This window comes from Idiotropiscis lumnitzeri, chromosome 13 (genome assembly GCF_059441095.1).
Source record: "Idiotropiscis lumnitzeri isolate Australia: NSW breed Sydney's pygmy pipehorse chromosome 13, RoL_Ilum_1.0, whole genome shotgun sequence".
Taxonomy (NCBI): domain Eukaryota; kingdom Metazoa; phylum Chordata; class Actinopteri; order Syngnathiformes; family Syngnathidae; genus Idiotropiscis; species Idiotropiscis lumnitzeri.
In genome coordinates this window covers 11929969-11956030 of record NC_142403.1, presented here as the reverse complement: position 1 = coordinate 11956030, position 26062 = coordinate 11929969, and the positions used below count along the sequence as shown (strand labels likewise).

The 26062-nt window shown below is 40.4% G+C and overlaps 1 protein-coding gene, 7 non-coding genes and 1 pseudogene across 8 annotated transcripts in view; 1 reads left to right on the top strand and 8 right to left on the bottom strand.

The window, feature by feature from the left end:
- xpr1a (xenotropic and polytropic retrovirus receptor 1a) overlaps positions 1–19031 on the bottom strand; it is a 51719-nt gene extending 32688 nt beyond the window's left edge. The window contains exons 1-2 of the mRNA XM_088313836.1: positions 18575–19031; positions 13698–13749 (exon numbers count right to left, since the gene is read on the bottom strand). Of these exons, the coding sequence (XP_088169962.1) occupies positions 13698–13749; positions 18575–18643 (121 nt within the window). The 5' untranslated portion in view covers positions 18644–19031. The remainder of the gene's footprint in view (positions 1–13697; positions 13750–18574) is intronic.
- Positions 19032–21071: 2040 nt separating this feature from the next.
- LOC148324384 (U5 spliceosomal RNA) lies at positions 21072–21185 on the top strand. Its single transcript, XR_015846409.1, has one exon. It is a non-coding gene; the product is annotated as a U5 spliceosomal RNA (small nuclear RNA).
- Positions 21186–21593: 408 nt separating this feature from the next.
- LOC148324383 (small nucleolar RNA U3) lies at positions 21594–21820 on the bottom strand (annotated as a pseudogene).
- A 393-nt stretch (positions 21821–22213) lies between these two features.
- LOC148324382 (small nucleolar RNA U3) lies at positions 22214–22431 on the bottom strand. Its single transcript, XR_015846417.1, has one exon. It is a non-coding gene; the product is annotated as a small nucleolar RNA U3 (small nucleolar RNA).
- A 677-nt stretch (positions 22432–23108) lies between these two features.
- Positions 23109–23324, bottom strand: LOC148324381 (small nucleolar RNA U3). The gene has a single exon (XR_015846415.1). It is a non-coding gene; the product is annotated as a small nucleolar RNA U3 (small nucleolar RNA).
- A 416-nt stretch (positions 23325–23740) lies between these two features.
- On the bottom strand, positions 23741–23956 carry LOC148324380 (small nucleolar RNA U3). Its single transcript, XR_015846410.1, has one exon. It is a non-coding gene; the product is annotated as a small nucleolar RNA U3 (small nucleolar RNA).
- Positions 23957–24459: 503 nt separating this feature from the next.
- On the bottom strand, positions 24460–24675 carry LOC148324379 (small nucleolar RNA U3). Its single transcript, XR_015846411.1, has one exon. It is a non-coding gene; the product is annotated as a small nucleolar RNA U3 (small nucleolar RNA).
- Positions 24676–25091: 416 nt separating this feature from the next.
- Positions 25092–25309, bottom strand: LOC148324378 (small nucleolar RNA U3). The gene has a single exon (XR_015846419.1). It is a non-coding gene; the product is annotated as a small nucleolar RNA U3 (small nucleolar RNA).
- Positions 25310–25729: 420 nt separating this feature from the next.
- Positions 25730–25948, bottom strand: LOC148324377 (small nucleolar RNA U3). Its single transcript, XR_015846416.1, has one exon. It is a non-coding gene; the product is annotated as a small nucleolar RNA U3 (small nucleolar RNA).
- Positions 25949–26062: the final 114 nt, after the last annotated feature.

Here is a 26062-nt window from a genome sequence, read left to right as displayed (position 1 = left end):
TGCAAAAGCCTGTTACGCATGATCAGAATTTGCATTAGTGTGACACTTTACTATTTGTATGTTACACACACAAGGGAAAAGTCTATCAAGTAAGGTGCCACCTTTCCAAGGACTTTGGTTTATTAGCCACCACCTTGGTGTCAAGAGATAAGAATGATAATACCGTATGATCAGTTCAGCTTTAAATCAATTTACACTTTCTCGTCAAAAATTGTTGTCTTTCCTTCTGTACTAATATACATGTTGTCTCAGAAGTCAATACGGTGATCCCTCGCCATTTTGCGCTTCACTTTTTGCGGCTTAGGTTGTTTTTTTTGCAAAAATATCCATCAATTTTTAAATTTTTTTTTTTTAATACATCAATATTGTGGAAAGACGTTTTGTTTCGGAGAGATGAGTAGACTCGGCACAAGGATGACAAAACATCGGCAAATAAAATGTGGAAGTGTTTGCTAAAGTTTGTCTTAAAACAGCTATAACTACAATCTCGAATTGCATTTTGTGCTTTTTTTTTTAATTTAGTTTTAGGTGTCATTTGACAGAGGAGGCTTTGTAGTTTTTGTAAGCATTTACGCCCTTGCACATGGTCACCCAATAATACAGAATTGCACAATGGCCACCGAGAAATATTTCCGTGCACGAGCGCAGTTCAGTGCTGCTTTGAGAAGCTTTTTGTCATGGAGAAGTTACGCAATCCAAGGCAAGTTCCTCAAAACCACAACAGATCTTGACAAACTGTGCAGCAGAGGAGGGTCTGCGACAACCACCACTGATCAAAACACCAAAAACCAACAGGAGTACACCTGAGGCAACCTTCGTCACAGCATGATAAACTTGGAAGTCAACGTACACAAGTATGCTCGCTTCTGCTCATGTCTGTCAAAAGATAATATTTTTGGACATTTTAAAGTTAAAAATACTTAGTAACGAATTCTCAACAGACTGGTGACAACTGAAGCGAGAGTGTTTATTCTAGAAAAACACTTTGCTTCGACATGATTTACATAATTGCTGCACTTATCACGCCATTACTGGCAATATGTGCAGTGCCACGCCCAGTGAGAGAAAAAGCCAGTTGTCAAGGTAACTGAGCGAGGGTTTAGCGGGTGCGTGCCACCGGCCTTGAGAGACAATCATGGCGGCAAGAATGGATGGAGGCTGCGGAGGAGTGGCGAAAGGGCTGATGGGAAATCGCTTGGTGCGGAGTGAAGGACAGGTGCATTCACGTGACTTGGCTGCACACGCCCGAGCCGAAGCAAGTTACAACAACAGGTGAAAGGATGTTGTAATGCTGCGTTTGACCACAGTCCGGTGGAGGCGGACCATGTTTGTTTACGCTCTGCTGGCTCCTCAACTGAGACCATCAAGTTTAACAACTTCATCCATCTATTTGTGCTTCCGCAGGACATTCTAAATCTCTCTGTTCGATCGCAGCTCGGGCTGTCTTTTATGTCCTTAACATTCTTTTCCACTTTCCTCTCAGCAAAAGACAACACTGGGAAAAGTGTTGCTGCTTGGCTGGGAGTCTGGAGTGCCGCCCGACCGACCATGCGTCATGGAAGAAGGAAGCGCATGGTGCAAATGGAGGACTCAAGCCAAACACAAGTTCCGTAGCTATTATTATGACATACTTGAGTTAAGTCTGTACAGAGGTGACAAAGCCTTAATAAATGACATCATGAGAGACGAAAATTAGTCACCATTTGTGTATTCCACTCAATGCGTATATTACAATGCAAATGCATTCACTGAAAAAAAAAAAAAAACACTTGGAACAAGCGGAGCACTTATGTCGCCCGTCACTTTGCCAAGGCCAGTGAGAGATGGCAGTATCCATGGCAACCAGCTATCATCAGCATCAATTTCTAACCACCATTAACCAATCACAAGTATGATCTCAAGTCTGGTCACTTCCTTTTGTTCACCTTCACGATGGTTACTCCAGAAAAATATTTCCTGAAATCAGTCTATTTTGTTGATGTTATGAGATATGGAGAGCTTATTTCTGAACCATTAAACTTAATTTTATGAATGCTATGTCCCCTTCAACGCTTCCCTCGGAGATCAAGGCAGATGTCATTTATATGACCTCTCCCTGCGGCAAAATAATAAAACTAACATTGTCTCAAAGCAGTGAGGTGTGAAATAACTTGAAAATAAAAAAAACACGCAAAAATCATTTTAATCTTTCCATTTTGCTCCGGTGGGAATTGGCATTGAGAATGGAAGGAATCGTAACACAACTCACTGGTTGGCTTGTCATGCAAACGCACATGCAGAATATTTGGGCAATGCAATCTGTTCTCCGGCGACTCGTGTGATGTTCCGATCCCACAAAGCGGATGATCCTGAAGGTACGCAGGAAGCAAATCCGACTGGGATCTCCCACCTACTCATTCATTTTCTGCCTCCAATGAAATATATTTGACCTTGGGTGAGCCTTGCAGACATATGGAAAACAAAGAATCAATTTGTGGACACTGAATGAACTATCTATACATTTCTCATAGGTAGAAATTATCGGTAAGTTGTCAGATAAAAGATTTTCTATGATGCTATCACAGCAATTTCAACTAATTACACTAAATTTAAAAATAATTTTGATTTTAATTGATTGTCGTGTACACAAAGTCTGTCCTAAATACCAGAACAAAAAGTCTTCGGCATGAATCTGTTTGAACATTATCTGAATTGAAATTTGATTTATTTTTTGAGTCAATATAATGGTTCCACAAAACTGCATAGTTGGCTGAATGTAATAAGAATATTTTTGGTGAGCTACACGAACAGTAAAAATCAAATAGATCGGGTAGAAAAAAAAACGGGTTCTTGTTTTCTGATTCAGTCTTATTTTATCTTAACTGCACTGATTTGGACACCTGAATATACTGTGCCGTAATTATATTGAATTGCTAAAGTCTGCAAAAAATGTGCATTGACTACTTGATGCCACAATCATCGTAACAATGCCGTCAAAACACTTTTCAGTGCCTCCTTCATCTATTGGGATTGACTCACTTATGGCAAATTGATTTCCAAACAGTACAAGCTAGCGGAATGACTTTCACTGCATTATTCGTTGCGGTCCAGTGTGTTGTGCATGTGTGTGAACAATTACACACATGTGCCTAGAAGGTTTACAGACAGAAGCCTGCAGACTCATAAAAACAAGACAAGTGTTGTGTCAATAGTGCAAACCGGAGCCATTAATCTAAGAGGGATGGACTCCCGTGTGATGTTCTTGTAACTACACAAGACGCGAGCAAGACGGACTGTCGCGCTGGAGCAAATTCAGAGCATCCATTAACTCAGATGGTGGCTAGGCCATTAACACACAAGACCAAAGGGATAACGTTAGAGCCAGCTTGGAGCACGTGTTGCCACACATTCAGAGCTTCGTCATACAAAACATCCTGGAAAGACAATTTTGATGCCACAATCTCTGGTCGCCAAGCCCTTTTTCGACTTTTCTTTTGATTGAATTTGGAGAATCCAAACTGATGTCTTTATTCAAATTAGAGAAAAGCATCACACAAATTAAAAAAAAAAAAAAAAAGCTCCTCGTGTGAAATGGCTCGAAAATGTAAAACAACAAAAGTAGCATACAGTAATATAATATTGGCAAGCGATGATGACTGATTTAATAAATAAAATAAAGAATGTGCACACACATAAGCAATAATTGGAACTACCGGTATATGAACAAATTCATCCCTTGACTAGATAAGAGCACTGCTGCAATTCAGGCATGATTTGGCTGTTCTGTTGCAAGCGTTGGGCCAGGTGCAGGAGAATCAAGGTGTGTGAACTTCTTAACGCGTGTGAATGTGAAGACGCTCTTCAAGGCCGCCACAGCGGCAGCTGCAGCAGAGCGATAAGAGTCACACTAAACAACTTCATTTGGAGGACAAAATGAAGGGAAATCTGAGAAGAAACAGTTTGGAGACAAAAAAAAAACACACATTTGTGGTACATGGCATCATTTGTTTAGAAGCTCGTGGATTAGCGGACATGAAACAAGACATTTTCCTCCAGAGAGGAGACTCATTCTTGAATGGTGTCTTGCGGGTCTTTACAACACTTCTGAATGAATTTTCAGATTATCTGCATTTTACAACATTCTACATGAGCCTTTTGGGTCCGGATAGACAATTTGGGATCAAAGAGGACAATTTGGGATAATACGTTCTTCAAGCTTGCATAGCCTCGTCAAAATAATGTCGTAGTGAAACCCGCATCATTGTTGAGGTAGTTGTAAGCCTTCATGCAACGGATATGCGAAAACTAACGGTGCACAACACATGTAGACAGACAACATGAAACTATTCACGAGGCATATGTTCTTTACACTCTGCAAAAAAAGAAAATATTGGAACTTACTGGGCCCACAAACTCTTCTTGTGTGTTATGTCCAAAATGTCTTTATTATACTGACCCCGGGAGGCCACACCGGAAGACGCAAAACTTCAATGGGCATTAAAGAATGAATACATCATGACACACAAACTATTTCATTTCATTATGTTATTACTCAAAACACAAGTCCAATACCGTTCAGTGCAATTTTATTGCATTTAAAAATCTGTTTTTAAAAATAATTTTTTTGTGTGTGTGTGGCGCCCGAATGGATTGACAACTACACGATTTTTTTTGTTTGAGTTTCCATAGAATAAAACTAGACTAAAACTATCATGAATAGGAATGACTAAATGTGACGAAAACTAATAAGAATTTTCATCCAAAAGACTAAAACTAAAACTAAATCTAAAACTCCTGCCAAAAACAACTCTGTGTGAAGACAAAGATAAAGATGTCCTTTAATAGTCCCAAAATATAGGACAATTATGAGGTTTTGGGAGACACACCTCCCAAATTGAAATAAGAGCACAATTATTTGAAGGAAGCAGTTTTTTTCCTCTTCCTCTTCTGTTATGAGACGAAGATGAATCACGTTCGGCATCATAGTGTCCATTCTACCTTTATTGCTCAGGCAATGCAGGAGGCAATCCAATACGTGGCATTATTAGATCAGCAGCAATTTCCTGACCCAATCCGATTAGGAGCATATTGACCCTGTGCTGCTTTAGAATTATGTTGTTACTGTGTTATGACTGTGATTTACATGAGCAGGAAGTACTGCATGAGCCAGGAAGTACTATTTTTAAAAATACAAATAACTTTTCAATCAGTTACAATTGCATCATGTGAGTTTTCATTCAGTTCCGTGCCTTGTGAATTAATTGGAATCATTATTAATAAATATAAAGAGTGGCAAACATGCCAACAGGTGTCCGAAAACAACATGACAAGCAGGCTCATGATTGCGGGTCCTGCTGTTTTGAGGCAATGAGACACGCAGCGCGAGGGAGACGACAGACACAGCGACAAGGCAAGCACACAGCGAAGAGAGACAAACACATGAAGTCGGTTGATCAACCCGCAGCCAGCAGCCAAGCTGCCGGCTCCCATTCATCCTTCGGACTCAGCATTGGTCCAAACACGGCGACAAATCATGGAGATTTGTGTGTGTGAGTGACACGCAGAGAGCAGATAAACCAAACTAACTGTGCCCGCTAAAGTCCTTCCAGCACAGTTGACTTCCTTAATAGAAATCCCGATACTCGCTCACCATGGCCGTTTGTGTGTATAAATTAATGTGTAATGTGCACACAGTATATGCAAAATGCACCTTAGGAACAAAATAATTTTGGGGGCGGGGCGGGAGGCACCCATTAGCTCTCACTCTGGCACTGAATCACAAAAACAACAACCTGAGAGCAGAGACATAACAGTGGAATAATTAAGCTTCAGAAGGATTATTTAATCAATTAAGAGTTGTTTCAATTAATACTATTTGTGTTTAACGCATTATATTAATCAAGTCATTTGAACATAACTAAAGACCTGAGGAGCAACAGGTTTTGATTTCTAGTCTTCATTATAAAAGCAAACAAGCGTCAATGGCTTCTTAAACAAGCTTTTTGCTTACCTTACTCAATAAAAAGCTGCCTTAATCATAAATGAATCCAGCGTCACAATTACTAAAAACATAAACTGCAATATAACGTCAGCGATCCGATATAGATGTGCATCAAAATGTGCTTTTCGACACAGCAGGCTTTGCAGTGGTGTCGAAATGTAATCCATCACCGTGAGAGATTTCTCTTGCGTCGCCCTTCTTAAAATTGCTAAATTGGCTTTTTACGTGTTTGTTCTGAGATATGACTTTTGACAAAAATCTATGGCACGCGACTTATGAGCAGATAGCAGTGTCATATGTGCAGGATCCTCTAGTGACCTCTCGAACAGAATTGATCGCGAGCAGCAACGACAAACACTCAATATCACCAAATGATTGAAAACGCTTCAGGTGGGAAATCGTGCACAGCGATCAATGAGCGTGTTTGAAAAAGCCATCAGTCATGATGATCATATATTGTAGAAAGCCATTTACACACAGTGCCAACTAAAGCTGCACAATCAAATGAGATTTAATACTAGAAAAAGACAAAATCAAAAAGTATTCCTGAGTAGCCATTCAAATTCCCTCTGCTCTTAGCACACCCGCCTCGCGTTTGGTTGGAGAATAGCGCAGGAACCAAACAAGGCTCACTCACATGACTCCATTTGCTTTCTTTGGTGTCATGGTAACTGCCATGGAGAAAGAAAAATAAAGGGAAGCAACGGCGGAAGGCTAACATGCGAGATTCACAGATTGTGAAGAAATCCCAAAGACGACATTGACAATAATCCTCAATTGTTCGCCGGGGGAACAAAAGGCAGTTCTGCGCTCAATTGAGCTGCATACTAATAAGGTGATTATGAGGTCTAATTATCAGATTGCACTTGTCAAGGGGAAGCGGTGCAGTTTGCCCTCAGGACAATATGCAAAACGCAGACAACTGTTGTTCTACTCAAAAGACACTCGGGATACAGTAGCCGAGAGAAGAGAATCTCACTTCAGGAAAGGTAGACGTGACACTACGAGAGTCTTCAACAAACAACATTTGATCCTTGGAGTGAAGCACATTGAAGTCATTGCCTCATGCCGCTATTAGAAATCCATGTTGAGTGGCAGATGAAATATGTATGTATATTCTCGGAGGCGGCACATCGCAGCTGGATGAGAGAAGACTTTACCGGAAGGCCAACTCGTGACTCTCAGAACAATGAAGGGAAATATGAGTGCGATTCCAGGCGAGGAGTGGACGGCATGCGAGAGGTGTGCCGATTTCCGCATAAAATGAATCAAAAGCTTCTTTTAGCTCTGGCTTCAGGGGGGTGCGCCTCCATATTGCAAATCTTATACACTGTTAATAATTTAACGTTTAATCTTGAAACAGGCAATCTGGGAGAGAACAACAGCAGTGAATTATTCATCTGTCTCACTAATCTTGTCCTTGGATAAGAAGACAGTGACGGCAGAAAAGAGGGATGCCCGCTATTTTTCTTGGCCCTTGAGACTCCTCAATTAATTTAAGGAATTTTATTGCTACTATCTTTGGAAATTGGTTAAGTATGCACTCAGGCAAAACCGGAGCCTGCAGCCAGACGCGTTCTTCCTCTTTCTATTTTTTCACCCCTCATTGCTGTGATGTATTGGAAGGTTGGGGAAGGAAAGCCCCTTGAGGCTTTTGTCTCCTGCCCTCCAATTACCACCAATCTCACCTCGCTTCTCTCCCCCCACGTCTGTCATCATTAGATTTCTACTACCACTAACCGCACCAAACTAGACCAACATTATCACCTCTCAAGTTGTCATTTGCAAAGAATGAAACAGGAGAACACACCGAACACGCTAAATATAATGCATTCACTATATTATTATAACGGCGTTAACGTGTATTGCACATTTTTACCACCAACAGATTTGTGACACTTTCATGTAGGTAAGTCTCAATATATTAATATTAAAAAGGCCTCTCTGTAAGACACAATATTACGTTTCTTGTAAAATACGTCCATCCGATTGATTTGGTGAAATACGATAGCCATGTGTTCCATATGACACGTCCATTTTCACAGCATCATCCTGTGCGAAGAAGGTTCTGGCAGCCTCCCAGGAATGCTGCGGTGAAGGACACCATGAATGACAAATAGATCCTCTGATTCGCAATTGATCGGTCAGACTCATTTTAAGAGCTAAAATCACAGTGCGGCAATTTTAATGATGCGTTTTCTCATTTACCACCACATTTCTAACAATGTGTTAACAGCTGATTTCTTTTTATTGGCTGGCAGAGCCAAAAACAGCAGAAATATCTTAGCATATGGCACCACTGTCATCACCGCGAGTTCACAATCACACGCCCACGCCTTTAGTAGCGCACGCCGCGTCTGCTTGCGTGTGCAGGGACACGGGGAAAAAACAAACAAAAAAAACAAAACAAAGCATGAGCAGAGAGAAGGTTGCATGCTTTTAATTATTATTGTTATGATTATTATTATTATCATCATCATCGTTATTATCATTATCCTCATTCTTCTTCTTATTATTCTTCTTATTATTATTCTCTTCCATTCCTACTTGGCTTCATTATCGTGCACACGTCAAGTTGTGGTGAACATGCACCAGTTGTGAGTGAATTTTAAACGTAATTGTCCAAAACTTTAAGCACGATACTAAGCTTGAACTGGACGCTGAGTGGTCTGTGTAAATGCCAAAAACCACAGCAGCAAATTATATTGAAAATATATCAGAAAATTATATTTAAAGTACATATCACTCAGCCCTTAAGGGACCCTGAGAAAACCGCAGCCCGAGTCTGCAGCAGTGAGTTCTTGCATTCACGTGCCGTCCATGCTTCAGTTTGCACCTGGCAAAAAGCCAGTTTAGATTTATTTATACCTGCTGTTTTTTTCAAGCTTTACAGGATTTTACTTTTCATTTGAGCCAAGGATTGGTTATGAAGAAAAATGAGTGTTTGTCTCGTACATTCGGATTTAATCTTTGTCTATGGTGAAATGCTCATAAGGAGGCCAGGAGGTCATAAGCAAGGCTGAGATGGAAATGTACACAAGACGCAATCATCATATGGGCGAGCCATATAAAAAGATGAGAGGCATGATCTTGACCTTCCGAGCTCGACCGCTCTTTAACAATCTGATCTCTAAAATACAGCAACGGCGTCACAACGTGCCACCACATCTTCCCTTCATCGCCTATTTTGACTCTGCTTTTTGTCAACTTTGCTTGCACACAAGTGCAAATGTTTCCCCGGTTCCTGACAAACGCCTTCATCTTGAAAACATACAAGTTTTCAAAGCCTCCATTTACTACGTCGGAGAGGTGGAAGCCAACATGGATCTCCAAACACCCCCTCCCACCCGATCTCCTCGGTTCTCCTCCGCCACTTCATTCAGGCGAGATCTAATTCACTGATGAATAATGGATTGCTGGATGGATATAAAACTGTGAAGGTTCCCTTTCCTTCTCAAGCAGAATGGCTGTAGTGCTAATGCAGGGCAACATGCATTGGAGATGAGCCCAGGGACCTCCCACCCACTCACTCACTCACTCTGTCTGTCTGTCTGATGCCTGAAGCATCTCTTTCCCACTCTTGGTCGATCCCTTTCTTTGCCTGGATGGTCATTGACAAGCTATGAGAATCATGTAGCATTTCTCTACATTGTTTTTGCTCCATTCCTTACTTTAACGTTCCGTGCGTAATTGTCACATCAGACAGAAACAATCTGACGGCTTTTTGACCAATTATCTATCAGCCTTTTATCGTTGATTACCTCCATTCGATTAGTAGCTGACCTTGGAAGAGCAATCCCAGGCTTGCATTGACCCTGACCCTCTCATGCCCGCCTCCTCTTCAATAGTCATAGAAGCCTCATCAAAGAGACAGCTGCATCAAACAAGCACCCCTCCCTCCCGTGTTGCTCTACGGTGGCACCTAAACCTGCTCTGGTACAGTTGAAGCTAGCCTGCAAAAGACAAACAAGCTTAATAGACAGCACTGAATATCGTCATTCTCTGGAGTGTATTGAAGAGTTGCGGCTCATCACATCATCTTATTGCGCAACGTTCACCAGGACGTTGAGGAAATGTACCAAAGCTAACAATTATCATTGGGAAGTGTGAATGCCATCAGAGGCTGCTCTGAAACTGTCTTGCTGAGTAAGCAAACCTGTCTGTCTGCTTAACTGGCAGCCTGTGTTTCCAAGCTGTCTCACCTCATACGGCCAACTGTCCACAAATGTCTGTCTTTATGCCACACAGTTGAAAAAAATATAACACAAAAACATTCCACGCCATGTGCCAAATGGAGGAATATGCATTGCATTTTACACGGGGAGGCAAGATAAGCCTCAAAGAGTGCCACTGCGACAGTAAGAACAGATATCTCGTCACATATGCCTTCAGAATACCAATTAGCCTTAAACTAGCTTCTCATTATTTTGATCAACAACAGGAGACAAAATGGCAGGCGAGCAACAACTGTGGTTGCAAGATAAAAGGTACAAGAACAGTGGACAACACAGACATTCAAACAATAGGATGATCGATTCTAAAAAGATTTTGTAGTTTGAGACAGCCCTAATCCTCAAACATATTCTCTTACCTCACAAATTATATTCTGAATGAATGGATAAGGTATGTTATGGCTGAAAACAAGCAACCAAAGACAAATTTTGCGCCATACTCACACATAAAAATGCGACTGTGCAGTTAGTCTAATTACTCGGTGGTGAGAGACGTAACATGCAAGATAATATCAAATTTACAGGCGCGGTCTAAAAATGATGAAGCCAAATAATAGCTGCATACACACAGCAATAATCAGCATCCTATTTTTACCCATGGCCTCACTCTTTTATAGCATTATTGATTTGACTGCATAAAGCATGAAAAGCCCTGCAGGAATATTGTTGACAGAAGAGCCACAAGAGAGCAGTGAAAAGACAGAGAGGTTCACAACTCCCACTTTCGACTTCCCACACTCGTTACAATTTGGTGTTTGCTCGGCCCGACTTATTCACTCGCTGCGAATCAAAAGGCGTGTCCTTCATTCTGATCAACTCGTCACCATCACGGACAACATGTGGATGTGTGCAAAGCAAAGCAAATCTTCACTTAGCAGGCGTCTGTAGAGCGGCATAACAAATGGCTGATGAGAGCGAGGGGGCCACTTCGAAGAATAGTAAAAAAATCAAATAAAATTTATGGCATGTGCGGCAAATGTAGTCACACACAGATTCCAGTTAAAGACGGGTTTTAATTATGCAGCGCTATTGCTCTCAGCTCGGAAATAGTCAGCGAGGCTAATTGAATTAAACTGAGGTGGAACTCACTGGAACCGTTTCCAAGAGGAGAAACCAAACCAGAGCTCCAAGCAGCTGTTCCTGCCTTTATTTGTGTATTCATTTCAATGGAACAAAAAGGCAATAAAGGGACGAGGCCAACATGATCTTAACGAGGGGCGAGAGGGTCAAACGGCAGAATTACAGACGCACTGATGTGCATGCGTTTGTCTGTGTCCGTTTGCAACACGCTCGCTTAATTACTGAGTGATTAATGTGCTTCAAGAGGAGGGGAACGTTTAATCTTGCACAAACACGTCGCAAACAAATCCCTATTGAAATGTTGCTTGCTTTTGTGTGTAATATAATCAGTTAAAGTGATGAGTATACAGTGCCTTGTCGAAAAAAAAAAAATGTTACTTATATCCAGTTTGCAAATAGCAAACGGAGATGTTATCTTGCCTCGTGAGACATTCATGTAGGAAGTGTCAAAGGGTTCATTTTGCTCAACTACGACATACTTAAAAAGTTGCCGGCACAGTTCCTGCAGCATAAAGGCTATATAAAGGGGACTGGTGTCCCAAAAACGGCTTTCGGGGTTCTACTGTATCATAAAAGTGACTTCAATTGTATTTGTCTATTTCATCCGATTACTGCTCGCTGCTGGCCAATATCATTCTTTTCAAATACAATTTGCTCTGATTCAACTTTAATCACGTTTCACAAATTGTGTCCAGCGTATAAAAGCAGAACATGTTTTGTGCAATATTGTCTTCAAGAACAATATAAATATGTTATATGTTAAATAAAACGTGCTTGGTTCAAGTTAATAACAAGAGTGGTAGAAGAGACATCACAAATATATCTTACCCTAACCTTTAGCAACACAGCGGCGATAAACGAGCATCTACAACTAAGTCTGCAAAACTCCCGTTTATTAAAAAACAAAACAGTTTTTGCATACTCATGGTTGACATGGAACCGCAATAGCTCATGCGCGGTCACTCGCACGCCGACCATGCACCATATCGCATTTCTAAACTAGGAAATCTGAGGCTCAAAGTAACAACACGACCCATTTGGTACAATTAACAAGAAAAGCTAACAATAAAACACAATATACCAAGTTCATTAGAATATAAAAAGGGCTAAAGATATATATGTTCCTCCGAATCTTTAAATGTTTCATTTCATTAGATTTTTTTGATTCAGGCACATACCACATGTTGAATGTGTAGAATATATTATGCGAGCAAAAAAAGGTTTTGTATTTAGGTTAAATAAAAACAGAATTAAAAATCACTTGAAATGGTTATTTTGGTTTTCTTTAGCACAGTGCATTTAATTAATTTTGCTTTATTATTATTTTTTTTTTACATTTATTTCAATCCCTTCTACATGCCCAAGAAAAGTGAAATATACTTCCAAATATTTATTTTTGTATTTATAGGTAGTATTAATGCAACTCAGCATAGTATATAGTTATTGGTCCCATTTAAAATGCACCAAACATCAATGCATATTTGTTATATGCTTATGGATAGTTGCAGCACCACACGAGTGCACAGAGACAAGCATGGCAGCGATTTAAAAAAAAATCTAATCGAAATCGGGAACAGAAAATGGAATCGAACCGTTACATTCGTAACTTTGACCCATGATTGCGGAGTCCTTCAATGGAGAAATCTCAGCCTGAAACAGGCTGGCGAATGTAATTCAAAACCACCTAAGCAGTTAATGGCCCCGCCAGCTGCTTTAAAATAAAGACAGCGCTAATGTGTCAAGTGTCAAAGCTTGCAGACACAAACAGACGACTCCGCCACAGTCATTCATTGTGTAACTTCATATTTACATGTTGCTGAGCTGGAACTGCACACGAGGAGTGACCACATCTCAAAGTCTCCCATCTGAATTTAAAGAACGTGAACTCAATCCATGCAATGCTTAGCACCGCTTATCCCCAAAAGGGTCGCTAGCGTGCGTGCTGGAGTGGAGCCTTTATCCCAGCTAACTTTGGGCATGAGGCAGGGTACACCCAGAACTGGTCGCCAGCCAATCGCAAGGCACAGACCGACCTCAAATTAAAACAAATGCTTTACATTCTGTCAGTACAGTGGCAAATATTAATTTTAGACATTTTAGCTCTGACAAGCACTGGCAGTTTTAGCACTCTATTGTGATATTTAGCAGGACGTAACACTCAAGTTTGCTGGCCGTTATCTCGAGATACTTTTTTGTCAACTGCGCCATGTATGAAACTTACTTTTGCACTAAAATAAAGATACGGTGATTATTAGGGAGGCCTCAGGTTGCTTGAGCCTGCAGCATGTTAGTGGCAATTGGCACCATCTTTAGCGAACCTAAGGAGGTTTATTTTGGGGATCCCTAAACTGTCAAAACAGGGGGGACTGTGCACAGTGTGTGTTTACTCCAGGGAATCCTCTTACCTTCTGTAGACGGGGCTTGGTCCTGGGCTGCATACAGCATATCCTTGAATGCCTAATGATGAAAAGAAATAAAAAGTCAGATCTTCAACTGACTGCAGACACTGACTCAAGAAACATAATAACAGATTATAATGTCATGTAAGCCTCGTGCATTGCACGTAATAATCGTAATAATGCTTCTTAGTAAGTCACAATGTCCCAACACTGGTGAGCTATTTTTAGAACACACTTGTGGACTACTTACTGTATGTTGCCCTTGGGGCTAACAAGTACTAGCTGAAGCCATTTTTTTCCAAGACAACGCATAGAGCAAAACGGCATCCTGAGCTATTTTTAGAACACACTCGTGGACAACTTACTGTATTTTGTCCTTGGGGCTAACTAGGGCTCGCTGGCACCATGTTTTTCTTTTTTTTTTTTAATAGACAATACATAGAGCAAAACGGCATCAGTCTCTTTTGTCTTGCCCCCTTCCTCCTCCGTGTGGAATGTTTACATTATCATATGAGGGAGTTTCAAAACCAGTGGCTACAAATGAAAACTAGATGTTACTAGTTTGGCTATAAATACTTGGTTTCCCCCTGACATCCGTATTTTGTTATGTGCTAATGTCTTACCAAAAGTAATAATCTTGAAGCAGATTTGGCAAACACTGAAGAGACAGATCAGCTGCTGCAAATGAATGAAGTGCTTCCCAGCAGGAAGACTGATCGTCAAAGATAATGGATGAATGAAAGTGCATATAATTGATGGTGGCTCGTTTCAAAAGATCAGCGGCAATCAGACAACTGCGACTGGATCATGTTTCTTAATAATGAGGATGTGTTTGCAGCTAAATCATCTCAGCAGATTGAAAAATGTCAGGCTCTTCAACTTTCACATTCATAGTGCACGCAAATGTCGAACAAATCAACAGTCTTCGTGAAAACTAGGTGTCAATTAATCGACAACTATTTTAATAATCGAGTAAATAATTATCCAAAGCCTCTCAACAGTAATTATTCTCTGATGTTTTTAGTCCTTCATAAAAAGCAGACTGATAATATTTTGTGTTTAGTCAAAAAAAAAAAAGACATTTACAAACATCTGCTTTTACTTTTGAAAACTGACCGGACCAGTAAGTGAATCATTTTCAAAAAGGTTTGTGATTTGAACAGCAATATCTCAAATTGGACTTATTGTTGTTTTTTTAATCACTAAACAATACCAAACAAACAACAATAATTGGTTAATATACACTACAGTCATTTGGACTTCAATGCAAAAAAGAAAAAAGATCTGATCATTTGAATAATTGATAGAATAACTCGTTGTGAAATTATTTGATAGTGAAAATGTGCCTGAACTGCCTAATCAGGTTATCTGAGCGCTCAGAGTCCAGGTGCTGATTTTGACATCAAGACAGCAGACTGAGTCACTGAGGGTGTTGTGCGTTCATGGCAGCTTGGATTGTTGGCCGGAAAGTTGTGTTGAATGCCGACCACACCAACCAACAATTCACCAGTGCAGCTTAACACGCTCCCAATACTAATCGGAGGAAAATAAGAGATTCAAATGCAGTCAGGTGTTCATTAAGAAGGAGGCATTGCTATGGTGATGGCATTGATAGGAAATAGGAAGAGGGGAGTGAGCCCTTTGGGGAATTGGGATAAAACTGCAGGCCTGCCAGTAATCAGTGTTGAAACGTGTAGACAATAACTAATCCACGTCTAATGGGGCCATGGCTCCAAATGACTGTAATGCATACTTGCCGCTACTGGACATGACGACGTACATGCTTATGCTTGTGAAAGTGCAACACACTACCGTCTCCCATCAGTGAAATAGCAAACATTTCTATTTATCCTCTCCTCTATGATTTTAGTAGTGAATTGTAATAGAAAGCCTCTTGGATGTTTCGAGGTCATGCTTGAGGAGACGAGACCGTTTGCCTCAAGAGTTCGACAGCTCCAAAAGACTCATTCAAGTGATCCTGAACCTGAGTAGATCCCTGCCAATAAGTCAGTGAGGATGGTGAAAAAGGAGGGGGGGGCGGACTGGGAGCAGATGTCCTCCCATTGGGGGAGGAACGACTAGGTGAGGATGCAAGGAGGGAGGGTGCTTGCGAAGGTGGGGTAGGGGGGGCGTTCTCAGCGGTTGCCTTGCCGATGCCTGTTGTCTACATCATGTTCATATTGTTCTTACGCGCCCCCAAAAAAAAAAATTAAAAAAAAAAAAAAATTACACATGCGCAGAAGTATAAAATATATTTAACGTACGTTTTATATGCAACTTACTTATGTTCATTGCTACAATGCACAAACTGGACTCACACAAGCACCTGTTTGAAATCCAAATATCATCACTCTTCCAGTTCGACTTGGAAATGGGAGACTTCACATCCACTCTACTTCTCCTCCTCCTCCTCCTCCACCTCTTCCTCCTCATCATCATCATCGCCATTATAGAAAAGCATACGTGTCATTAGACTGCAGAGGTAAATGCATAAGTGGCCTTCGCCCACGCGCACGCACACACTCAGATACACTACACAAATACAGGAGGTCCGTTCAAAACAACAATCACTTATCAGACGTTTCTGATGACAATTGGACTAAAATTCCGGAATTTACTCCAGGTAAAGTTAACAAAAAATTCTTTTTTTTTTTTTTTTAAACAAATACTTTTTATGTGTACAATTGGAAGGCAGAAGAACAACAGCAAATGTTTTTTAAGTCATACACCACAGCTAGCACCAGTTAACTTAAATAAATAAAGAAAGAATCTTACAAAATATAGAGACATAAACTTTTTTGTTCCCAATTAAAAGCAAGAAAACTAAATCTAAATATCGGCCTGACTTTGTACATGCATCTGTGTTCCGACAGAGTGGCCTTTGCATGCGGACCATCCATTACATACCAAACACATTTTCAGCATATAGGTTCATAGCTAAAATGCCACAGGACGCACACCTAATTAGGCCATCACTCGATCGACTTGTCAACGCCTTTGTGTTCAGATGCGCTGCCGCGCTTACTAAAACGGGGATATTTCCGGGAAGACACATTTTGCTGCAGCCTTCTTATGTGCATTGGGGACACAATGGTCAGTCTGAATAGACACAATAGTGAGGCGGCGATTGAAAACTGGGTCGGAGGTTAATTAATCCGACTGGCACATAAAGGAAGACGTAAAAGTGACTTTAAATCAGCCTGTGTCAATGCAGAACGACTTCTGCACAAAGTGCTGAATGTGCCACTGATGATTTAAATGGAGGAACCAGTCTTACGGTTAAAATGACTTGTGCTGGAATAATGAGTCACTGCATAGGTCACAGCAAGCATGTGGACTGCAAGGCATGCGGACAATGACACATTTTGAGCAATATGTGGAGATTGGAGACATTAATATACGATCCAAATTTTTTTTGCATTGTTTGTTTCCTGCATGGAAGATGTTGGATTGCTTTTGTAGCATATTACGATGAACATGGTTTGAGGTGCCCTGCTCATATTCTTGCAATCGGAATTTATAATAGATATGCCCAATCTATGGACCAAGGTAAACGGCTGTGACTTTTCTACGTAACTCAATGACAGATTATCATAGTGACTATGATGTCTGGAATAAATGCGCACAAATTTCTGAGTCCATATTACATATAAGTGATGGATCATCGATTTTATACATATATTATATTTATAAATATAATTTGTAATAAGTCATATTGAAGGATGTATTGGACATGATTTAATTGTGAAGCATTTAAAAAAACTGATTGTGAATCTATCCATCGCCATCAGTCTCATGCGTGTGGCAAGATGGAGAGCGAGAGTGTAAAATGGCTGTACGACCACACATTTGTCCATTGCCTCACTCTACAGATGACAATTATATTACAGAGAGCCCACATCAGATTGGTACATTCTATAATCATGACCAAATAGTTATGTTTTTATCCTAGTGTGTTCGACACATAAAGTACCACACATTTTTCACACCTGTTCAAGTGTCGCTAAGACATCCTACAGTCACTCAGTGACTATACAATATTCACAATTAGACGCTGATACAACTATTGGCTGTAAGCAATTATGTACCTCAATGATAGGCTGGTGTTTCTAAAATAAAACGAGCGTAAAAAAGATTTTCCTGTAGGCCACTGAGGCGGACAGAGGTGAGTGAGGTCTTTGTCTATAATTCATAGAGTTAAATGGAATGGCGCTGTCACTGCACGTTTGCACCAATGCGATTAACGCAGAGCCAGCAAGAAGCAAGGGGCACCAAATAAAATAAAAATACAACATACGACAAAGACCATGTGTACAAACAAAAGAGACCAGACCGAAGCTTTTTGAGTCACTGAAACAGCCTTTGTAGAAATATCAATATTGCTCAGTACAAACAAAGGCAAAAGGAGGTGTGGATTTTTTTTTAATCCACAATTTCTAATATTTTGTGAACAGGGAAAAAATGTATAAATGACTATAATACTAAAACTAAACATTCACGGGGAAAAACAGTGAGTTTTAAATTTTATTTGCGCCAGTAATATTACATATATTTTTTTAGATAACACAAAAAGCTGAAAACTTTATTAATTATTCATATTGCACAGTGCAAGCCCATAAATCATTTAAGTTAAAGACCATTCATTAATACTCTTAATTTGAAGTGTCATTAAATTAATTAATGTTGCAAAGCAACAGTAATAAACCGAAATTTTAAGTCAATTAGCCTTCCATTAAAAGGGGCTTCTTTATCGCATATAGAACAAAAGACTTGACTTTTGTTTCTGTTGGTAACTGCCTCTTAAACAAAATGGACATAAATATTACGTTTGGGGGGTCAAGAGTAATCTCAGCCAATAAATAAATACAATAAATCAACGTTACCTCATATTGAAGGTACTGTTTTCTCCACTCTGGAGTGATGTGGGACGAAAGGTGCTCGGCAAATTTCATAATTGCACGAACGAAGATTCCACGAAGTGATCTTAATTCCGAGCCCGGCTTTCCTTCTTCTTTTCCTCCTCGACGCCACTTTTCTGTCCGTCAACTTGCTGGCTCAACATGCGGCGGGCTCGTCAGCCCGAGGCGGCCCGCTTCACTCCACTTCTGGTCGCCGCGCCGGTCCCGTCCCGTCCCACATGCTACGAAACTAGCGTTCGACTGCTACCGGTCCCAGTCGGGAAGGTTCGCGTTGAGTTGAGCAGGTGTTGGGCCAACGGTGACTTTGCTCCGTCCGCCGGCGAGTGTGTGTATGTCGGTGTGTTCGTGAGCGAGCTAGTGTGCAAGCCGCCATCAGTGACGTGTTTACGTCACAGAGCGCGAGCGTGGCTGTCAGCTGCCACTTGTTTGGGATATCTCGCGGCGACTTCCGTCTGTTGCATCTTATCCGCTAACGCAACTTGTTGTCCTTTGACGACGTTTACGTGTATTGCATCGACTTGATTGACAACGTTTAGTATATTTGTTTATTATTACATTTTTCTTGGAGTATTATTTGTGTATTGTACTTTATAGGAGTCTGACTTCCGGTTTTCTGGCCAGAGAGCCGTTAGCCGAGTTTGTCGTTCAGCCTGGTAGGCGTGGTTTAGTTTTTTTTTTTTTTCATCGGCCAATTGTGCAGTTATGATCGAAACTGTGATTTCTGCCTAGCAACAAGTGGCCAAGCGCAACCAATACAAAAACGTTTGGATATATTCCTTTGGGCAGAGGTCACCATCATTAGTGAACCTGAGAATGACCTCTTGAGTACGGATAAACGTGAAGGAATATATATTTGACATAACAAATATGCTAACATTTTAATCTGAGACACTATTGTATGAATGGCAAGATGTGGATGAATAAGTTTATTGTACCTTATTGTCATCTGATGGAGGAGCAGTTAATCGTTTGCCTGTCACAATACGTGACTGTAATAGCAAGATGACATAACGTATTTTAGGTCAATTAGAAATGATTAAGTATAAAAAGCTAAATAGTACGGGCTTGTTTATTTATTGTTTTCGACTGGTCACGAGTTCAAAATAGTTGAGTCGTGGGTGAAGGAACATCATTAAATCAATAGCATCATCTGGCGGACATTAGCGTTCGTGCACGTGCAGCCGTCGTAAATACACGATCTGACTCCTGCATGATGTGAGTCGAGCATGCGCAAAATGGAGGGCGCTAATCTTTGATCGCTAACTTCGGCAATCACACTAGAAAAAAAACACGCAAAGGCGCTTCTGTACATTCCATAGGAGGCATTCGAAAACATAAAGACTGACATGCAAAATTTCAGAACATCACCTCCAGTAGAAAAGTACTTTAAACTTCAGCTAACCACACTAGGCTACTATCTATCTATCTATCTATCTATCTATCTATCTATCTATCTATCTGTCTGTCTGTCTGTCTTAAAATCAACAGTTGACACAGCCAAATTAGAATTGTCTGAGAATACCATCACACGTACAGAAGTTTTATTTTCTTTCTTAAGCAAAACCAGCATCTAATCATATTTTCCATAAAACATGACAATTACATACTGAGCAGTGCACACAAGCAACATACAAAAATTGTGCATTGTTACAATATCAACAGCAATAGGAAAGGTATATTCGGAAAATAAAATCAGCATACTGTCTTATTTATTATTTTTGATGGCCTGTTTGGTTTGAAGTCTCCTAAATATCATACTAAAATGTTGATTTTATTTCAAATTATTGTTCATTACCCTTTCCCTATTTCGTATCACTGTCCCATATTTCATGTCTCTTTACTCCAATTGGGGTGACTCGTGATCCTTCTCAGATATCCAAATTTAAAACGGCTCCCAAAACTATTTGGTGCATATGCAGTGGGAAACATGTTCCAAAGTCTCGATGTCAGCGTAAAAAATTATCATTTAACATGTTATTTATTTATTGATTTATTTTACGGTACTGTAACGCTAATTGGGCAGGCATTATGTGTGTATTTTGGACCAGTGTTGTTGCCGTATTCAGCGACTCCCACTATCCAGCATCATATTCACGTTACACCAGACTGTCGCCCAGTCGATAGGCGGCGCGCTATAAAGAAAAAAAATGCTCCAGACGTCATCAAGTGATTCGGAGACGAGGCCAATTGGCAGAGTGTTCTATCGGCTACCCACAATCCTTTGCGCAAACGATAGCCACAAGGAAGCTATTAAAGATCTATTTTTATGCTGCAGCTTTCTCATTTATGAACACCGTTTAAATTGCCTAGCTAGGTTGAAAGGTGAGACCAATGAAGCATAGCACATATAAAGGGCTCTCATTTATATTAGAAATTGATGGGTGGCACGTTTGTATGAAACCGGCTGTTAAAAAGATACGACGGGCGATCGTAAAGCCCGCTTCATCGAAGCAACTGCAGTTCACTCTTGTTTCTCTTCAAATCGTATAAATCTTTCGCCTTTTACTAAAGATTTCCGTGGGGAGGAACAACAAGAGTCTAATCCAATTTTTTGATGCTCTGCGAAAGCGGAGCTTCTTAAATGGTTAATATCAATTATTTACTCTTTAAATAACGGAAACTCATGAGAGACATCTACGATATAATAAACTCCGAGTTTTTAACCGGTTGCCAACCATTACACTGATTCATCTTGCTCATCTGTTATTCCCATTCGTTCGTTACAACTGTACCATTTTTGCCAGAAATACCAAAATAAATCGCACACAATCCACAACGTCAGGGTGAGTACATGTTAGTTTTGTTTCAAACTCACTCACCCCCTACCCAGGGGTGAGACGCAGGTGGCACGGACATTTCTATATGATGAACTGAAACAGTTGACTTATTTACAACTATTACGCCAATGACTACAACGAACGATGAAACACATCACAAACGTAAAATCCAATGTTTCTGTATCGTCACCAAATGGCACGAGCTGCTCTGAACAGATTATTTACATCAATGCTCCATTGTGAAGCAGTGAACGATCATCAATGGCATAGGACACATGATAGTAATCAAAGTTCTATGCCAACTTCACGCTCAGGAAGGAATATCTCCTCCCATCATCATCATAATGATAAAACATTGGTCTGCGGACCGCAATTTGGTAACGGGCTGCACATCCAAACAAACACATACTACATACACGCAAAATATGTATTTGTAATAAACAAGGATATTTAATTATGTTTGTAGTGGAGCATATGAGACCAAAATGAATGTTATGTCCCATGCGACACCCGCCGCACTCACGTAACTCTGTTGCCATCTCTTGGTCAATATGCGAAATGTTGTCAGTAAGAGCTTCCGGAAATCTCAACGAGATATGCATAGCGTATTCGGGCTGTATCTGGCGGTATAATATAGTTAAGCTTCAAACCTTTACTAACAAGATTCAATCAATAAGATATAATATTGGTCCGTACTTCACATTGTTTGAAGAGCAATATATCGCTGTCAGGAAGAAATATTTTAAGAATGACTGGACAACCCAGGTAACACTCATGTCAAAGTCCTTCCAAAGAATATCATAATTATTTTCACCAAGAGTCAAGAGCTACTCTGAACATATTCCCTCCATCATTACTCCATTAAGAAGTAGCGAACGTTCATCAATGGCAAAGAACATGTGATAAAAAAATCACAATTCAAAGCCCGCTTCACGCTCAGGAAGGAATATCTTCGCTCATCATCGTAGTCCGCGAGACCAATCACTTTAGAAAAACATTCCTCAAGTCAACGACTATAGAAATGATCCCTGAAAGTATAGTCTTAACTTTAAACTGATCGACGACGGCTAGTGAACTGTGAGAGTACTACTTTTACTCAGAGGGCAACCTAGAAGGTGGGTCCCATGCGACACCCGCCGCACTCACGCAACTCAGTTGCCATCTCCTGGTCATTCGGGGAAATGCTGTCGGTCAGAGCTTCCGGAAACCGCTACGAGATATGCATAGCGTATTTGGGATGTATCTGAAGGTATAATGTTGTTTATATTTCAAACCTTGACTCAGGAGATTTAATCAAAATTATATATTTAAGGACTGTGCTTAAAATAATTTGTTAGGCAACATAATGCCGTTATGGGCAACGAATTTAAGAAGTATTAACCAAAATTATATATTTAAGGACTGTGCTTAAAATAATTTGTTAGGCAACATAATGCCGTTAGGGGCAACGAATTTAAGAAGTATTAACCAAAATTATATATTTAAGGACTGTGCTTAAAATAATTTGTTAGGCAACATAATGCCGTTATGGGCAACGAATTTAAGAAGTATTAACCAAAATTATATATTTAAGGACTGTGCTTAAAATAATTTGTTAGGCAACATAATACCGTTAGGAGCAACGAATTTAAGAAGTATTAACCGTGCTATTATCGCCCTAGAAGAGGAACAACAAGTGCCTTTCACAAGTAAATGACAGTTAATTTTACTTATTGTCACGAGCTACTCTGAACATACTCCCTCCATCATTACTCCATTAAGAAGTAGCGAACGGTCATCAATGGCAAAGAACACGTGATAAAAATCACAATTCAAAGCCCGCTTCACGCTCAGGAAGGAATATCTTCGCTCATCATCGTAGTCCGCGAGACCAATCACTTTAGAAAAACATTCCTCAAGTCAACGACTATAGAAATGATCCCTGAAAGTATAGTCTTAACTTTAAACTGATCGACGACGGCTAGTGGTCTGTGAGAGTACTACTTTTACTCAGAGGGCAACCTAGAAGGTGGGTCCCATGCGACACCCGCCGCACTCACGCAACTCAGTTGCCATCTCCTGGTCATTCGGGGAAATGCTGTCGATCAGAGCTTCCGGAAACCGCTACGAGATATGCATAGCGTATTTGGGATGTATCTGAAGGTATAATGATGTTTATATTTCAAACCTTGACTCAAGAGATTTAATCAAAATGATATATTTAAGGACTGTGCTTAAAATAATTTGTTAGGCAACATAATGCCGTTAGGGGCAACGAATTTAAGAAGTATTAACTGTGCTATTATCGCCCTAGAAGAGGAACAACTATTGCCCTTCACAAGTAAATGACAGTTAATTTTACTTATTGTCACGAGCTACTCTGAACATATTCCCTCCGTCATTACTCCATTAAGAAGTAGTGAACGTTCATCAATGGCAAAGAACACGTGATAAAAATCACAATTCAAAGCCCGCTTCACGCTCAGGAAGGAATATCTTGGCTCATCATCGTAGTTCGCGAGACCAATCACTTTAGAAAAACATTCCTCAAGTCAACGACTATAGAAATGATCCCTGAAAGTATAGTCTTAACTTTAAACTGATCGACGACGGCTAGTGGTCTGTGAGAGTACTACTTTTACTCAGAGGGCAACCTAGAAGGTGGGTCCCATGCGACACCCGCCGCACTCACGCAACTCAGTTGCCATCTCCTGGTCATTCGGGGAAATGCTGTCGATCAGAGCTTCCGGAAACCGCTACGAGATATGCATAGCGTATTTGGGATGTATCTGAAGGTATAATGTTGTTTATATTTCAAACCTTGACTCGGGAGATTTAATCAAAATTATATATTTAAGGACTGTGCTTAAAATAATTTGTTAGGCAACATAATGCCGTTATGGGCAACGAATTTAAGAAGTATTAACCAAAATTATATATTTAAGGACTGTGCTTAAAATAATTTGTTAGGCAACATAATGCCGTTAGGGGCAACGAATTTAAGAAGTATTAACCGTGCTATTATCGCCCTAGAAGAGGAACAACAATTGCCTTTCACAAGTAAATGACAGTTAATTTTACTTATTGTCACGAGCTACTCTGAACATACTCCCTCCATCATTACTCCATTAAGAAGTAGCGAACGGTCATCAATGGCAAAGAACACGTGATAAAAATCACAATTCAAAGCCCGCTTCACGCTCAGGAAGGAATATCTTCGCTCATCATCGTAGTTCGCGAGACCAATCACTTTAGAAAAACATTCCTCAAGTCAACGACTATAGAAATGATCCCTGAAAGTATAGTCTTAACTTTAAACTGATCGACGACGGCTAGTGGTCTGTGAGAGTACTACTTTTACTCAGAGGGCAACCTAGAAGGTAGGTCCCATGCGACACCCGCCGCACTCACGCAACTCAGTTGCCATCTCCTGGTCATTCGGGGAAATGCTGTCGGTCAGAGCTTCCGGAAACCGCTACGAGATTTGCATAGCGTATTCGGGATATATCTGAAGGTATAATGATGTTTATATTTCAAACCTTGACTCAAGAGATTTAATCAAAATGATATATTTAAGGACTGTGCTTAAAATAATTTGTTAGGCAACATAATGCCGTTAGGAAAAACGAATTTAAGAAGTATTAACTGTGCTTTTATCGCCCTAGACGAGGAACAACAATTTCCCTTCACTTGTAACTGACGGTTAATTTTACTGATTGTCACGAGCGACTCTGAACATATTCCCTCCGTCATTACTCCATTAAGAAGTAGCGAACGTTCATCAATGGCAAAGAACACGTGATAAAAAAATCACAATCCAAAGCCCGCTTCACGCTCAGGAAGGAATATCTTGGCTCATCATCGTAGTTCGCGAGACCAATCACCTTAGAAAAACATTCCTCAAGTCAACGACTATAGAAATGATCCCTGAAAGTATAGTCTTAATTTTAAAATGATCGACGACGGCTAGTGGTCTGTGAGAGTACTACTTTTACTCAGAGGGCAACCTAGAAGGTAGGTCCCATGCGACACCCGCCGCACTCACGCAACTCAGTTGCCATCTCCTGGTCATTCGGGGAAATGCTGTCGGTCAGAGCTTCCGGAAACCGCTACGAGATTTGCATAGCGTATTTGGGATGTATCTGAAGGTATAATGTAGTATAAATTTCAAACCTTGACTCAAGAGATTTAATCAAAATGACATATTTAAGGACTGTGCTTAAATCGTTTCATAAGCAACATAATGCTGTATGTATGGAGAAACGAATTTAAGAAGTATTTTACTGTACTATTAGCGCCCTGGACGAGGAACAACAATCGCCCTGAATGGGTAAATGACAGTTAATTTTACTTATTGTCACGAGCTACTCTGAACATATTCCCTCCATCATTACTCCATTAAGAAGTAGCGAACGTTCATCAATGGCAAAGAACACGTGATAAAAAAAATCACAATTCAAAGCCCGCTTCACGCTCAGGAAGGAATATCTTCGCTCATCATCGTAGTTCGCGAGACCAATCACTTTAGAAAAACATTCCTCAAGTCAACGACTATAGAAATGATCCCTGAAAGTATAGTCTTAACTTTAAACTGATCGACGACGGCTAGTGAACTGTGAGAGTACTACTTTTACTCAGAGGGCAACCTAGAAGGTGGGTCCCATGCGACACCCGCCGCACTCACGCAACTCAGTTG